This window comes from Trichosurus vulpecula, chromosome 1 (assembly GCF_011100635.1).
Source record: "Trichosurus vulpecula isolate mTriVul1 chromosome 1, mTriVul1.pri, whole genome shotgun sequence".
Classification (NCBI taxonomy): domain Eukaryota; kingdom Metazoa; phylum Chordata; class Mammalia; order Diprotodontia; family Phalangeridae; genus Trichosurus; species Trichosurus vulpecula.
In genome coordinates, this window is record NC_050573.1 from 348,116,359 (window position 1) to 348,133,238 (window position 16,880).

Consider the following 16,880-nt stretch of genomic DNA (forward strand, 5'->3'; position numbering starts at 1 on the left):
AGAGGAGGAAACTGAAGGAAACAGGGTTAAATGACTTGCCCAGGGTCATATAGCTAGTAAAGGTCTGAGGCTAGATTTGAACTCATGAAGAAGAGTCTTCCTGACTCCAGGCCTGGCATTCTATCCACTGTAACACCTATCTGCTACTTGGAACTAAACTATTATGTTACCTACACTTTGGAGTTTGTCTTGTTTTTCATCTATCTATCTATCTATCTATCTATCTATCTATTTTGCTATTTTGCTTCAGCTCCAGAACTGGGAATAGAAAGGCACCTAGGGTGTAACTTATGAGATTGTACAAAGAAGGGCATTTCTCAAAATTACTTCTTATAGATACACATATTTTTGATGATAAGAAATTCACCTTCGTGTTTATTTAGAAGTAAGTCTTATCACTTGGGGTAGGTACAGTGAAGGCTGAAAGGTTTAGTTAGGTTAGTAAGAGCAGGGCAGAGGACGGAGGTGTTGCAATTTTCATACTTTGCCTAATTGTCTTGTCTGTGCTCTGCTTGGTTCCTAACAAATAGTCTTTGTAGTAAGAGAGGGGGAATAAAAAGAAAGCAGTTTTATTACTGAAAACTGGGATAGCATTATACCATATCTCACCATATTTCAAGCACTGATAATTAATAAAGATTTCAACAAAGACAAATTCAACTAATGTAGTCTAATTTTCATTTTCACAATTTCTTGCTTTAATTTCTATCCAATGATCAATCAACTCTCTAAGATTCAATTTAACAAAAATTTTATTATATGCCTACTACCAGCCTGGGAACTGTAATAAGCACTTAGAAAGTTTTTTTTTTTAAAATGCACAATAATATACAAACAAAAATTCATGTCTTGGATGACTCATGAGTTGGATTAAAATGTATGAATGCCACAAAATATTTGTACAATCATATATGGAAAACTAAAGCCTCACTTTTCTTTTCTCCCTCCCTTTCTTTCAATTCCATTCAACCTCCCCACCTTTTTTCTGCTCTTCATTCTCTTTCCCTTATGGCTGTTTTCCTGCCTTCTCAGTTTCTTTGTAATCATCTTATCCATCTATCCCTCTTTGCTTTTGGTCTCCTTTCTCAAAGCTTTCTCCCAAGGACTTTTCTGACTCTATCAGAATGATGACTATTTTTGTGTTTTCAATAATTCCTTTTCTCCTTTCTTGCTTACCTCAAATAATTTTGAAGGTCTTCCTGGAATTGTAACAATCAATCTTTATCTGTGACCTATATTTTTTTTCTGAAATGTTTTTTTTCTACACTCAAATCATGGTTAGTTGTGACCCTGAGCTGTCAGCAGCATGAAGAATGACAGAAATGAAAACATTGACTGTTTTTGAAGAAACAACCTGTTTACAGACACTTGAAATATGTAGTAAAAGTTTTGCCTCAAATTGGTGATCATGCAGGCCTATGCATTTTTCAAAGTACTTTAACTATCATTTCTTTGTCACCAAATAGAACTTAGTTTGTACCTATCTAGTGTACCACATATTATTTTTTAGCATAGCTTTCATATTTGTCTTACAATCTTCTACTACTAGTCTGTAAGCTCTGGGAGTGGAGACCATGTCTTAGCTAAAGTTTATATCTCTGGTCACCGCAAGGCAAAAGACTCTCATGACAAAAGCTGCCCACTATTCTCTGGCTTCTGAATTCCTTCCTAGCACTGTACTTTTAGAATTTTCCACACAGGCCAGCCTTGATAAATGTTCATTACTAAATTAAATGGAATCGAAAAACATTGGCCCAGCCTCTTTGCTATAGTATGTTACTTCATTCAAACATTTTAGAACATTGTTTCAGTTTTGTTCTCCATGTTTTATGGCAAAAGACACACAGAAAGGTCACACTCAGGTTTGCAGTAAGTCAATGAGGGAGTGAGGCTTAAAATTCAACCCTGTATTATCTACTAATTAACCTCTCAACCACAGTGCTATTCTTTCATAATAATTTATTTGCATTTGACTCTCAGGCTGGATGGCTTCTGTAGTTCCTGCATAGCCCAAACTGTTTATTTTGTTCTAATAATGATTTTAGTCTGACATTTTCTATTTCATTTATAATATCTACAACTCATTGACAGTTTGGAATATTTTCTTTTTTTCCTCTCTTTGATGTCTATAGTTTTGTTAATAGCACGTGAAGTTAAAAAAAAAAAAGGAAATATTCCTCTGGGACAAGAACATAGGAATGAAACACAAGACCTTTAAGCTCTGATTCCCCCTAAAGTTAACTTTATCAGTAACACGCAAACAACCTAACTGGCTGATGAAAAATGAGCTGTAGTGTTCCCTCCAGTTCCTTGTAACCATGTACCCATGTTACAATGAACACTGATTTCTCATGTCCATCAAAGAGCCAAACTAGGTGGCAATGAAGATCAGTCTATCTGGTCAATAAATGGTTAAGATGATGGAAGAGCAATGTAAAAAGGGAATTCTCCTATGGATCGGTGCAATACTTTAGTTTGTAACTCAGTGGATTTTGCCTTCTCTTTAATAAATGCATTAAGTGACCATTAAGATTTTTTTTTGTTTCCTTGCATTAACGATCTTGAATATTCATGACTTTAAAGGAAATGTCCTGCTATAAATGTCCTACTCTTTTAAAGGGAATTCTAGATCTGTGACCGAACATTTCTTGTTATAGTCTTCATGTTTGTTAAAGATGACAATTTTAGTTCAATGAGACAAGTTAAAGAAAGTCAATAAAGAAACTGACAATGACACAACAGGCAGAATTTAAAAATGATGGAACTGCTAAGACAAGGAACAAACTCAGCATGTGTCCCCTTAAACTTGCCAGTTGGAAAAAGTTGAGGCAATCTTGGCCTATGAGACTACTTCCGCATCATTGTCTACCATGTGTTTGTTGGTCAATTTGTTGGTCTGGGAAGTCTGCTCCACCTTCAGATCATGAAAGCACCTCAGAGCTTAGGAAATGGTAGAAAAAATTCTGTCAGTAGACAACCTCCCCTTTGTCCCTCCTCCCTTCTGTTCCACTTCATCCCCAAACCCTTGACAGAAGGTGAGTTAGAGTTGGGGTAGAAAGACCTAGGTAAGAGGAAGATACAGCCTACTGCATCTAGTATTGGTGACAAAATGCATCTCTGTTGGAACCCCTAAGAGGATCCTTTACAAAGGTAAATGTAAGAGCTCTAAGGAAAAGTCTTAACTAGTCTCGCTCTCTGGCTCTTAGCTTTCTTCCTGGCTCTGTGCATGCAGAGTAAGGATTGTCATGAAGGAAGAGCTAGGAAAAGCACCCCTACTGACTCTTTGCAACTCAGCTAAACAAGTGTACGCAAAGAACACATCTCCCTCTCATCTAAGATTTCCTTGACATAACATGAAGTTAAGCCAAAGTAACAAGAAAGTGTGAAAAGATAACTTTTTTTTGGTATTGCTACAACAATAGAATAATCTCCCGGAACACTGCCCTATCATCATTCTACCCACTGTGATTTGATTATGTTCTTATTCAACCAAGATAGTGTTGCCAGCAAAATTTTGGGCATAGTTTGGGTTAGTGAAAGGGGAAGGCAGGTATATGCTGAAGAAATCCTCTCTTAAATCCAACATTATCAGTTGTTTAACTTATAAATTCTAAACTAAGGAACTGTGGATAATTTTTTTTACTTATTTTTACTCAATTTGTATAAAATTATCTTTATAGTAATAGATTTGAGGAATACGAGGGTCAACATGTGCCTCATTCAACTAAGAGAGAATTGGAAAGTCTTATATAAACAGTAAATATTTGATTTTTCAGAGAGTGATTATCCAGTTTGTGAATCACCCCAACCTCTTGTTTTTCTTCCGTGTATACCTTCTTATTGGTTCCCTAATTGTTGGCACTGACTTCAAATGATATGCAATATTCCTCTCCAGAAGAAATAATCCCCAGTCAATTAATTTTACTCCTTGTTAACACTTTAAGAAGAAGTTTGGATGGGGAGAAATTTAAAAACAATGAATGTCTTCTCAATTTCAACTATCCATAACAACTTTAGGCTGACCTGAGTTCAAATCTGACCCTAGACACTTACTAGCTATGTGGTCCTGGCAAAGTCATTTAACATGCATATGCCTTAGTTTTTTCAACTATCAAAAGGAGAAAAAAAAACAGCACCTAAGTCTCAGAGTTTTTGTGGGGATCAAATGGGGATATGTGTAAAGTACTTAGCACAGTATCTGGCACATAGTAGGTGCTTAATAAATGCTTATTTCTTTTTCTTGTGTCCATTAAAACCCTATACTTCATTATAGTGTGCTGGTTTGTGATTCTGCATTCTTGAACACTGTCAGGGAAGTATAAGTTCTGATAGATTCTGAGCTGGAAAAGCTTTGCATGAGAACATAGTGATAGACTTTATATCTGTCGCACTGGACCCTGCTGAGTAAACAAAACTATTTGTCACCAAGAGGCTAACCATTAAAAGGTTATTTTTTGGCCTCAGAAACTCAAGAAACCACCTTTCTAAGATGTGGAGGGATTGTAATGTGTCAATGGAGGGAGTAAACCCTCACATAGGTGAAATTAAAAATATTTTTGAGACTCAGGATGATCTTATTTCATTGGAAAATTGAAGATTTGTTTTATTAAACGGCTATAATTGGTCTAGACAAGAGGGGCAATAAGGAATACATAGTGAAATCTTGGAGTCCAGAAAAGCTGGGTTCAAATCCTACCTCTGACTCGTACTTGCAGTGTGGCCAGGAAGGTCTTTTAACTTCCAGGGCCCTAGGCATCAATCTAAGACTATAAGTTGCAGGAGAGTCTCCAAACTGCATTGGTGGAGAGGGTTTCTTCACCAGTTAGTTGCTTATTCCAAAAAAATCATAAATGTTTATCACATGAACAGCAAAACAATACTACTTTCCATTCTCTATACTCTAAACTTAGTCAAATAACTATCATTTTGTGGCCCAAATCACAGTAGCATGCAGCTTTATGAATACCCTCCTCTCCAGTAAAATTGATTGGTGACAGGAATTTAAGAAAAAAAATCTCACAATCAATTAATAATTATTGGATGATTATCTACCATGTTTCTGAAACTGTGCTATCTGTTATTGAAGATATGAAAGTATTGGATGGAAGGCTTGCTCTCAAGGATGCTTATAATCTAGGTAAGAAGCAAGAATGACACATAAAATAATTCAAGTAATTTCAGACAGAATATGATTATGGGCACTATAATATCTAGTACTTCTGGTCCTTAGGGCAAACAGAGGTGAATAGGGATTAAATGGATGGGACAACAGGGTATTTCAGAGGGACATCAGATTTCAGAACACAAGGCCCCATGAAAGATACATTGGGATATGGTGTATTGGAGAGGAAACAGATGTCCTAGAAGACCCTGTAATATCGCTTATTGGAAAAGCTCACCTGGGTTACTCCTCTAGAGCAGGTCCAGTTTGTTGAGGAACTCAGCTGAAAACAATTCCCAGGATTAGGAAGACCATTTAGTAGAATATTTTAAACTAATTATTCTTGTTAACTAGGTACTAAGCTCAGCTGTTTCTACTAAAAGAACAAGGTGTCAGTAAAGTCTGGACACAGGCAAAAATGAATATTTTTAAATATTTGGAATATTAATAGACCTTACCCCCCCTTGACTTCTTTTTTCTGGGTTATGCTAAAGGAAAGGTGTACTCCATGAAAATCACAGATGCAACACACTTGATTGAAAGCATAAAGAGTGAATATGCTAAAATTGACAGCAGTGTGAAGTTATTGCATCGAGTTCACATGAATCTTGCAAAGCACATCAACCTTTGCATCACAAATGATGGAAATCATATTGAAGATGTTATTTGTTGAAATTCCAATTAAATAAAATGTTATTGAAAATTTCATTCATTTCGTTTCTTAAAAATATGCATTTTTCCTCTGTGTCCAGACTTTAGGAACACTCTGTATATATACACACGTACACTCACACAAATACATACATATACATACACAGGACGGGATTGTTGTTTATATTAAAAATATACCTCACAGCTGATATATACATGTGTGTATGTACATATATATGTATGTGTATATATGTGTGTGTACATACATACACATATATCTCCAAAATTTCAGCACCCTTGGACAAAGCTTCGGTCATACCACCGTAGTTGTAGTTAAAATGTATCATATGAAAAGAAGCATGGCAAAAATACAATATTTAGAGTCAGTGGACTTACATTCAAATCTAAGCTCTGCCCTCTTTCTATCTGTGATGCTAGGGAAGTTTCCTAAATTCTCTGTACTTCAGTTTCCTGATTTATAAAATGAATGAGTTAGATTAGATGACCTCTAATGTCCTCTGCAGGGCTAAATGGATTAGACAGTATTTAACAATCCTGTAGGGATTTATATGAAAGAAAGAACAATGTGTTAAAGTGTTTTGTAGGGAGCTGAGTTAGTCTTTGGAAATGTGGGAAAGATTTGAATCTTTAGAGAATTGAGTAAGGAGGACATTTGGAATGAAAGCAATATGAGTGGAAATACTTTAGGATCCATTCTGTAAAACTATCTTATTCATATCATTTGACAAATATTTATTAAGTGAATTACTATGTGCAGCAGCATACTGTCCTAGGCATTAGAAGTTATAAAGATAAATTGGAATTGGTCACTACCCTTGAAATACTTAGGCTAAGTGCATAATGTTGTTATTTTGGCACTTCAGTAACCGAATCTCCTATGATATAGGGCAACACAGACCCACCTTATAGTGAATATCCCTTTATAATGAACAGTTTCATTATAGAAGAGAAAACATGTTAACTTCCACCCTGGGATTTCCTGTCACTGATGATTAATGATGAAGCCACATCAATGTCATGGACACAATCCTGTTAAAAGTAAAATGAGGGCACATTTTCCCCTGCAGTATTGTTAATAATATTGTGATAAGGTGAATGTTGCATTAAATTAAGAAGAATCACTTGGTTTCACTTAGTGCTTATTTGGAGATCTTACTGGAATACACACAATGTTGAAGATAATCCTTCTATAATACAAAGGTAGGTTGATAATTGTCATCATTTTCAGACTTTGGAAAATATTTACCATATTTTTGAAAACAAACACATATACAACTCCACACACCAACACCCCCTCACACATACACCAAATGGAAGAATGAATTATATAAGTTCAAATAATCAGCTTTGAGGTATATTTTAATGTAAACAAAAGTCCAATCCAGAAATTTCAAAAAATAGATGAGGAAGGCATGGAATTAATGTAAACAGTTATGAACCTACTTACGGCCCAACATTATATAACAAAAGTATTTCTAAAACTAATTAAAACGATCTTTTAAACCACAAAATGGTTCTGTCCAATTCTCCTAACTCTTCAAGGAGCAATTTTAGCTTTCCTTCCTCATTGTATAGACCAAATGTAAATTCCATCAATAGCTATCCCAAGAAAGTCCAAGCAAGTTCTCCTAACTTACGGGAACCTGTGGACAACTATTATCCAAGGACTGGCCTGGCCAAAGAATCATCAATTAGCTAGCCGGCAAACAAATTTTCTTTTTCAGCCACATTCACTCATTAAGATTATATGTTGAGACACAATAAGGTTATAAATTGTGTCAAGGGAAGGAGTATTCAATTAGATGAAAAGGGATAGTTGAAGTATTCAGGAAAAAGAATGGATGAGACACAGCTGGAACAAGTAGCACTTCTGTTTTTCCAAAAATTGTATAAAATGTGTCACAAAAATATCTGTAACAATCATAATCCTATCTCTTGCCCCTGCTGAGTGCTTCTCAGAACATGCACCTGGGCCTCCATACCTCAACAATAGTCAGGGCAGAGTAACTGTACACAGAACTCCTTTCAAAAAGGGGTTTTTTGGTGCATGCTACCCCAATCTCTCTCTATCTCTCTCTTTCTTTTCCATTCTTCCCTGACCTTGAGTCTGGAAAAAAAGTTCTATTTCCTCATTCTCACAATAGCCCATCTGTAAGAAAATCCACCTGCTTGTTACACAAAGAATATATCAGTTCTTTTAAGTGTTTGATTATTGGGAGTTATTGATACTTTTAATAAGGTTTCAATCTTCATATTTAAAAATCCCACAATTAATTCTGCTATTTAAAAAAATCATAAAGTGAGATACATCTCAGCAATGAAATATTAAAAGTAAATATAGATATAAGATCTAATTATTATACCATCTAACAGTTATCAAGGAAAAAGTTAGCCCTTGTCTTCCATCTAAATCTTCTAAATATTTTAGAGAGAGAAAGAAATTTGAAAGATGGAACGATATCTTAATTTGGAGGAGAGGCAGATTACTGAATTACTTGGAATTTACTACTTAATATTCTCATTATTATTATTCTGTTATGCCTAAGACCCAATGACTGTGAAAATTCCATCAATCTATATTTACTGAAAACATAAGTTCTTCTATAGGTTTTTAGAAAAGAAATGCAATAGAAAAAAATTAAAAGTGTCAAAAGGTATAGCTTATAATGTGATTTGTCAACATATACTGCCTCTTATTTTTCTGAAAATAAGTCTAAATGGGTCTAATTGGTATTTTATCTTTTTGTCAAAAGAGCATGTCAAAGTTTTATTCCAAACCTGAATCTGTGTAGAAAAGATCTGAATATGTATATGTGGAAATAAGGATTTTAGTTTTGTGGAAAATCATTCACATTCCGGTAAGTAAACAAAAGTAAGAAAAAGCAGAATGGGGAGGAGATGGAGAAATAGAGTAAAATTCAACCCTGTTGAATCTTTGCATTAAATGTATTACCATTTGTATAGAGTAAATTGTTTATCAATTTGAATATTCAGGACAAACTGAGTTCTAGTTACATTATTTTAAACTTTCAGATAATTCCAACAAATAAAAATTATCTTCATAGTCAAGTTAATTAAGCATTGTGGTTTGCATTTTAGATTTATTTGCAAATTTTAGCTAAAATTACTTGAAAATTGTCTTAACCAAATTATTTATGAATCAAAAATTGGGCTGCTTATTGAAATGAAGTGAAATACTTTTGAAATTCTGCAAAATTAAAACAATGTTAAATTAAGATGAAGTTACAGACTTTCATTACTTATTTCATATCACAAATAAAGGCATACACATACACAAAAGTTATTATGTGCTAGAAACATTCTAGAATGACTGCTTCAAATCAAATATTCTAATAAAGTATAGTTTTTATTAAGGAGTTGGCTAGACTTTTTCTACTACTAAAACCTGATGAAAGTCTGTTAATCTAAATCAGACACATTCAGGGGAAAATAAGGAATCAGTCCAAGATTTCAGGCAGCAAAAAATAGATCTGCTTAGCTCCTGAATTACATCAGAGCCAAGCTATTCTAGTAAAGTGTTTTAAGGTGGAAATCTGGGCAATATCCCAAAGGAAATATTTCAATATCCTGAGGTGGAAGTCTCCAAAGAAAAACTTTGCTTCAGTCTTACAAAGAAATCTTCCTAGGCCCATGAAAGTGCTACAACTTCAAATGAAACTTCCTCCCCAACTAGAAGCTCCCCAACTAGACTTCATCTAACTTTGAGTTATAATAAGGATTAATATGACGTCTTTACAAAAAAAATCACAAGGTAACAGAATTCCCATAAGTGTCTTAGCACCTCTAGTGTAAGAAAATAATGCAAGTCTTTTCGCTTAAAAGTTGTTTCTCTCTGCTCTGATTATCCAAGTTAGAAAATTCATTCAGGATCCTGCTTTCAGTAGCCAAATAGAGCAACCATATTTATCAAAGTAGATTTAATCTTAGGATCCTGTAAGAAAAGAGATCACTAAGGTGGATTTGTATGATGGGTGACATAGAATGGAACCAGGCCATAAAGAAATAGGCTGATGCTGCCATGTTTGATTTAACTTATCATTGGCTCTACGATTACTTTACAAATCTTTTAAAGTGAAAGGTAAAAGAAGGCATTAAAAAACCTGATAAGTTAGGAATAAACGGTTTTAGAGAAAGAATAACTGTCAAAGCTATCACTCTAACATTTGAAAAAAGTGTGTAATAGCCAAACATAACGATATATAGAAATTATTTTGCCTTATGGTACAATGGATAGCACATTTGGCTCCGGAATGAAGGGACCAGGATTTAAATCCTTTCTCTGGCTTGTGTGAATTTTAGTAAGTTGCCTTCCTCCTCTATAAAATAAATACTTTGAACTAGATGCCCTTAGTGATCCCTCTCAGTTCTAGATCTATGATCCAGTCCACAAATCAAGTGTAATTTAATTAAAGAAATAACTTGGATTGGCTTTTCCACCCAAAAAGTTGATTGACCTTTTAGCAGTTTCCATGGTTAAAGGTTGAATTAGGATATTTATTCAGGAAAAGAACAAGATTAAAAGGAGCCCCAATTTCATACTTGTCTTTAAACATATAAATGGATGCTATAAATAGATGGGTCACCTGATCTCCATTCCCACTCACAAGGAAACAAATGAGCATTATAGACTCAGGACTGGACCTAAGCAGGAACTTCCTGAAGGTGAGAGCTGTTTAATTTATTGAGTTGCTAAGGGAAGTATGGATTTTCCTTCCTTGGAGGGAGTAAAACATATAACACATGCACACACACACACACACACACACACACACACACACACACACACAAACAGATAATCACTCAGTTTTCAAGACTGACTTTCAAGAAGAAAATGAAGCACCACTTGAGGTCCTTTCCAGTTCCAAAATTAGAGAATAATATGTCAGTGAAAGAAATAAATGTAACATGAATAGAAATATTTAAAACTTGGCCAAAATAGCCTAGAGAATGAATACCAGAAGGAACTTCCCTATGCAGATAGACAGTAAGAATCTGTTGGGTCTTTTTTGTTTTTTATTACATTTTCTCATGTGTGGACTGATACCAAAATATCCACTCCCTTATGCTTTGATGGTCGTATTACTTTTCTCTTATCCAAGAAACCAAAAGTGTCAAATCTTGACAATAAAATAGATTATATTGCTTCACCAAACAAACACAAAGGAATACCAAGTAACCCTCTGATGGCAAACATTCAGCAGCATCAATAAGTAAAAAAGGGAGCACCAGCTGTTTCAAAAACACATTTCCTAATACCAAGGAAGCTTTCAATTGCACCTGACTGGGGGAAAAATAAGCAACCACTTTGTTGTCCCATTTCTCTCTAAATAAGAAATATCCTTTTCTTTGACAGAGCCTTGAACTAATCAGTAAGTCAGAAAATACCACCTAGAATGAAGAGAGATAGAGAAAACAGAGAGGCAGCAACAGAGATAGGCACAGAGCAGAATCAGAGACTAACAGAGACACAGAAAGAGACAGAGAAAGAAGAGAAGCAGGTGGAAAAGAAAGTGAGACAAAGACAGAAAGACAAAGAGAAATAATAGCAGAGTAACCAAACATATGTCTTAACAATAAATACCTTAGAACAAAATCCTGTATTTACCCTTGTAAGGAGTAAAACTTTGAATTGTAAATAAGAAAAAGAAGCAGTGACAGGAATTTACTGCCCTCTACAGACTCGCCCTTTCTATTCAACCTAAGTGTACAGAGCTGTGCATTGTTGCTTGAAAATATAAATTGGCAATTGACATCATTTTTCGAGGCACTATATTCCCCATAGTCCTGAAAGCCACATTTATAAAGTACACTAAACAGAGTAAAACAGGATGAACTTGCCTCTCATGAAACTCATGTAATGGTTTATTTTGTATATCAATTCATTACCAATTATTTGAGCATGAAAAATTCACAAACTCTCCTCTTTCCATGCTAAAATCTTATCATCCCCTTTGCCTTAAGATTTTTTTTTTTTTTGTTATTTTCAGGTCATGATTTTTACATTACAAAATGCCACAATGGTGATTGTTCCAATGGAAAGACCAGAAACCAATGAATTAGTTAAAGCAAGCCCAAAGAGTTTGTTAATTGAGTTTGAACCCATTCTAATATGAAGTTCAAAGCTGTTTGACTTGGTTGAATGGAAAAATGGTGTTTGCCTAAGAGTGAGAGAAGCACTAGAACAAGCAAGTCCTGACGTCCTGACCATAGACCTGCTGAAAACTCTCAACTTTATTTTCTTTTAATGCCTTCCAAAGTAACTTTTTTTTTTCTTTCCATAAGCCCGTCTCTGGGCCACGAAAAGAAACCAATATTCAAGGAGAGCAGAAAGAATGAGAGCCGGAGAGAAAGGGGAGGGCGGAGAAGATTTAGGTAGAGAAGGAAAGATGTTCGCGCAACTAGGACAAGACTGAGCGGCAAAAGGCTTAACCGGGTGCAGTCTGATTTAAGGAGGTTGGCTCTCCAGAAGGGGAAAGAGGCAGGGAGTGGACGGGAAACCCAAGGAGGGAGAGGACCGTAAGGGTCTGGGGTGCTGGAGCGCGTGTGGGGATACAGGAAAGGGACTTACCAGCCCCAAAGCAAAGAAGACGGAGAGGAGGGCTAGGCAGGTGCCCATGATAATTATCAACAGGAAGACGATGAGTGGGTGTTGCTGGCTCATACAGTAATAGGACTCGTAGAGCCAGTCTCGGGACTTGTGCAGCCGGCCGCCACAGCCCCCAGCTCCGGACCCCGAGCCATTGCCGCCTCCACCAGTGGCAGCCTCTGCCCTGTCCAGCAGATAGCGGCGCCTTCTCATCGCTTCTTGCCACATCGGTGAAAGTCTCAGGCCGGAGCCGGGCTCCGACTTGTGCAGCTGCTTTCTCAACCCTTCTTCTGTAGCCCACTTCCCACTTGGCTGCCCGGTGCTCCCAAATGCCAAAGCCAAAAAGAAGAGAAAAGAAAAGTCCTCCTAGAATTGGTGTGGACAGGGGGAATGAGCTCCCAGCCCTAGAGGCGCTGGGCAGGGAGGCAGGAGACAAGGGACCCTCCGACTCTGGTCAGTGGCTGGGCAGCTAGAAACATGGTGTAGCTTCTGGGACGGCGAGATGCTGCCGCCGCCGCTGCAGCTACTGCTGCTACCAGCGCCGCGGTAGCAGGAGGAGAGTTACATTGGAGGAGCTGCCCTTCTGCCTCTTCCTCTGCGCGCTCCCGCAGCTTCTGCTGTAGCTGACTCCGCGCATGGGCGGTCTGACAGCTCCCGGTCTCTGGCCCCCAAACCCCAGTACCAACAGACTGGCAGCGGACCGTCCCGGGGACAGTGGACAACGGGCGAGGGGTGTGGTCAGCGCCTGGCAGCGTGGGGAGGGGGGGAAGGAGGGAGATGAAGAGGAGGAGGGAAGGGAGCAGGAGGGAGCAGTGCTTCTATGGAGACGCTTCCCTGGACTGCTTGGGGAAAGCGGCGGGGCGGGGGGGGGGGGGGTGTTCTCATCCTAAAGAGGACATTAGGAGAGTTTATCGTCCTTGGACTTAGGTGTAACAGTCCCACCAACAAGATAGTGGGGAGCGGAGCAGAGATCCCTGAGGAAGGAGGGAGAAAATAGAGTTGATAGCTCCTCTAGGTAAAAACAAAACAAAACAAACAAAAAAGACAAGATCCAGAATGGGAATGGATAGAAAAGGAAAATGAGATCTTTTTCTTTTCTTCACAAAACCTCATTGTATGCTATCTCCTTTGGGCGTAATTCACAGTTGGGTTATCTCAGCCTTAGGAAAGGCTCTCCTCGCCAGAGGATTTGAGTAAAGCTGCATCATTTATTAAGGGACTAATGATCCCGTCAAGTCCCTTGCCTGCTTAACGCAAAAGGAGATGGAGAAGTAGGGAGGAATTGGTTCTGGACTTGAAGGATGGGGCGCGTCCAGTTCTACCCTCCTAGGGCTCCCATGCCACGTCTTCGAAGTGCAGCCTTTGCTAGCAAGGGACTAACCAGAACCGCTCGTTGAAACACACCTCAACGCACACTGCTGAAGAAACAAGCACAAACCTTATTGTTGACGGGGCAAGAGGCAGAAAGAGACCTACTGAGGAGAAGGAAAACAACAACAAACAACGACAACAAAACACGCCTGAACGCCTGAGTCCCTGGAGACATCTTCAGGCAAAAAGCTGCCAGAATCGTGCGGGTCATTGGAACACACCGGGAGAACACTGGCGTCCAAAACAAATCATTTCTTTGGCTGTCGACTACATTTAATCCACCGCCACTACCTCTGCACCGCTCCCCCCTCCACCCCCCCGAAAAGAAAGAAAAAAAAGATCTCAAACTTGCTTTTCGGGATGTTAGATATTGCTTTTCTGGACAACTCCATTCTACAATCATCTTTCTCTTCTCCGTATTCCCATAGCAGTAATAGGTTCTATCACACAAAGTGGTCGATAGATTAGTTATAGATAGTGTTTTCAATTATCCTTTAGTTATCACATATATTCTCTCATCTTGTGCCTATATGCAGAGCATTAAACTCCTCAGGGCAAGGACCCTAACCTCCCTCTCACCATTGGAAAGCAGGAACCCTGTGATCTATTTTGTTTTTAAAATCCCTGATAGTGTCTTCTTAATATATAGTAAGTGCTTAATAAATAAGACTCGGGCATCTAAACATCACGTTGTATATTCCTCCCCCCAGGGTGGTGCATTGCTAGGCATCATTTGACAGAAATGGCTGCTTGATTGTAGAAGAAAAGGCCTCATAGACTCACCATGTACTTGGAGGAAAGTAAGACTAAAAACTGTATTGGATAGAATTTAAGCCCATATGTAGGGACATCAGGGAAAGCTAATAGCTGAGGACTAGGAAAAAGCAAAACTCAGTGATTATCTGGATTTTGGCTCAGCTATCCATTTTTTCAAATTTGAAAAGAGGGTGGGGCTATCCCAAAACGGTATAATCCAGTTGTGCAAAGCTGATTATATATGGGCTATCAATGTCACGCCAGGTCTTTATGATGTTTTATCTGTGTGCAACAATGCGAGGGAGGTGGGGAAAAATGAGGAATATACATAAACTATTATTAGACAAATCCATATTTATATCTTACACAAAATATCTATTTACATTATCACTCAGCTGATGAAAGACTCCCTGTTCACTAGCTTTCCACTTCTCATGAGCAAAGTGAATTCTTTCTTCTTCATCCTTCTAGTCTTTTACCCATTTCTATCACAAACAGCAGGCATGTTTCTTTCCTCCACCTTAAGAAAAACTTAACCTGGTTTTATTCCAGCCTTTAACAGCTCCTACACAGCACAAAATCCATTTACAGCACTCAGGTTTTTTTTCCCCTTTTGGACAGAACCAGAAATGACATTACTTCATAAGCAGAATTTAGATTTTTGGTACTTCTAGGAGCCTTTGCCACCCCACACAAGACAAATGTAGTTTGTCATGCTAATGAAACTGATGATTCCCAAGGAAAACTGTTTTGTCAGATCAAGTTTCATTCAAGTTGATGGCATCTCACCCCCACTCCCTTAACCAGCTACAATTCATATCAGGTTCAATGCTCTGCTAATGCAGTTCCCTAGGATCTTCGTATTCTTTCCAAATGATTGGATTCTGTCTCCTTTCCTTTCTTCCTTTAACCTCAGTGAAGAGATTAGAAGTATACAGATTAAGTTTTGCTATTTCAAATATAACAGTTGTGCTGTCAATCTGATTAGCTTCTGAACTATATTGATAGTGATGATTGATGTTGGTGAAGCTTAACTTTTATGGAAAGGTCAATGGATATGGAGTCAGAGAACTTGAATTTAAATCCTGTTTATGGTACTTAATATGCTTTGGGCAAGTCATTTAACTTTCCATGTATCTCTTCTCTCATTTTTAAAAAGTGGTTTGATGAGCAATCCACTACGTTCCATTACCACTTTCAACTCCAATGGACATGAGCATAAAGAGATTTCTTCTAGGGTTGACTAGGCAGAGGAAAGAAAGTTAATTCAAATATATCCTTTTATTTGCTAGTACTAGACAACTAACCTTCCTCAGACCCCTAACTCTTCTTGCTTCTTCAGCTCCTTTTAGTCTCTGACATTTGCTTCTGCTAAGAGTTTCTGCTGTTTGGGGAATGTTTGTGTAATATGATATTCTTACCCATTCTTACTCAACTTTTCCTCAATGAAAACATCTTTATTACTTTTACTCTTCCCTACCCTGATGAAAACAAAACACAAAACCACAGCTAGATTTCAGGAGACAGAGAGAGAGAGAGAAAGAGAGAGAGAGAGAGAGAGAGAAAGAGAGAGAGAGAGAGAGAGAGAGAGAGAGAGAGAGAGAGAGAGAGAGAGATCATAATTTAGGGAGAAAAGACTTGGAAAATGTGTAAATAAGTTTGCTTATCTGCCCCTCTCTCCTACTGCAATGTGGACTGTCATCCCAAACTGCATAATTAACATAACGTTGAGAGAAGAGAACAGATTGGCTCCAGTTGAGATCCTGGGAATTCTTATAAAATATAGATATGAAAGGGGAAGATTGAGTGAGAAACATATTTTGGGGGATCCTGCCATATGGTCTTAAGACAATTTTTTTTTCTAGCATCTAATTGTGGAGCGGGGGAAGTTGAGGTGGTAGATTTATGACTTCCAAGAGGGCATGAAAAACAGGGCTAAAATGCAGGCAGGATGCAATACCACCACCACAAGAAAGACCAAACAAAAAATCACAAACGTTTTTAAGCAGAAGAAGTTAATCTAAAAAGCAGAGAGACAGGCTCATGGAAGATATTGTGAAAAGCAATTCATATTTGGGCTAAGGTTAGCCTAGATGGCATCTGAGGTCCATCCCACTTACAGTGTTCTATTGTTTTATGGCGTTAGATTCTTTTTTTTTTTTTTTAGTGATATTCCTTCATGGCCAGAAGTGCCTTTTCTGAAATTCTGTCTTTTTAGTAAAATTCTCTAAATTTTTTCATGATTCCTTACTGTTACTTCATTTTGTTTATTTTCTTACATATTTATTTACATGATGAAAACAGAAAACTAAC

The 16,880-nt window shown here is 37.6% G+C and overlaps 1 protein-coding gene across 1 annotated transcript in view; it reads right to left on the reverse strand.

The window, feature by feature from the left end:
* Positions 1–15,992, reverse strand: part of LOC118838267 — a 31,268-nt gene extending 15,276 nt beyond the window's left edge. The window contains exons 1-3 of the mRNA XM_036745513.1: positions 15,989–15,992; positions 12,890–13,185; positions 12,423–12,806 (exon numbers count right to left, since the gene is read on the reverse strand). Coding sequence (XP_036601408.1) covers positions 12,423–12,806; positions 12,890–13,185; positions 15,989–15,992 — 684 coding nt within the window. The remainder of the gene's footprint in view (positions 1–12,422; positions 12,807–12,889; positions 13,186–15,988) is intronic.
* Between the last annotated feature and the right edge of the window lie 888 nt (positions 15,993–16,880).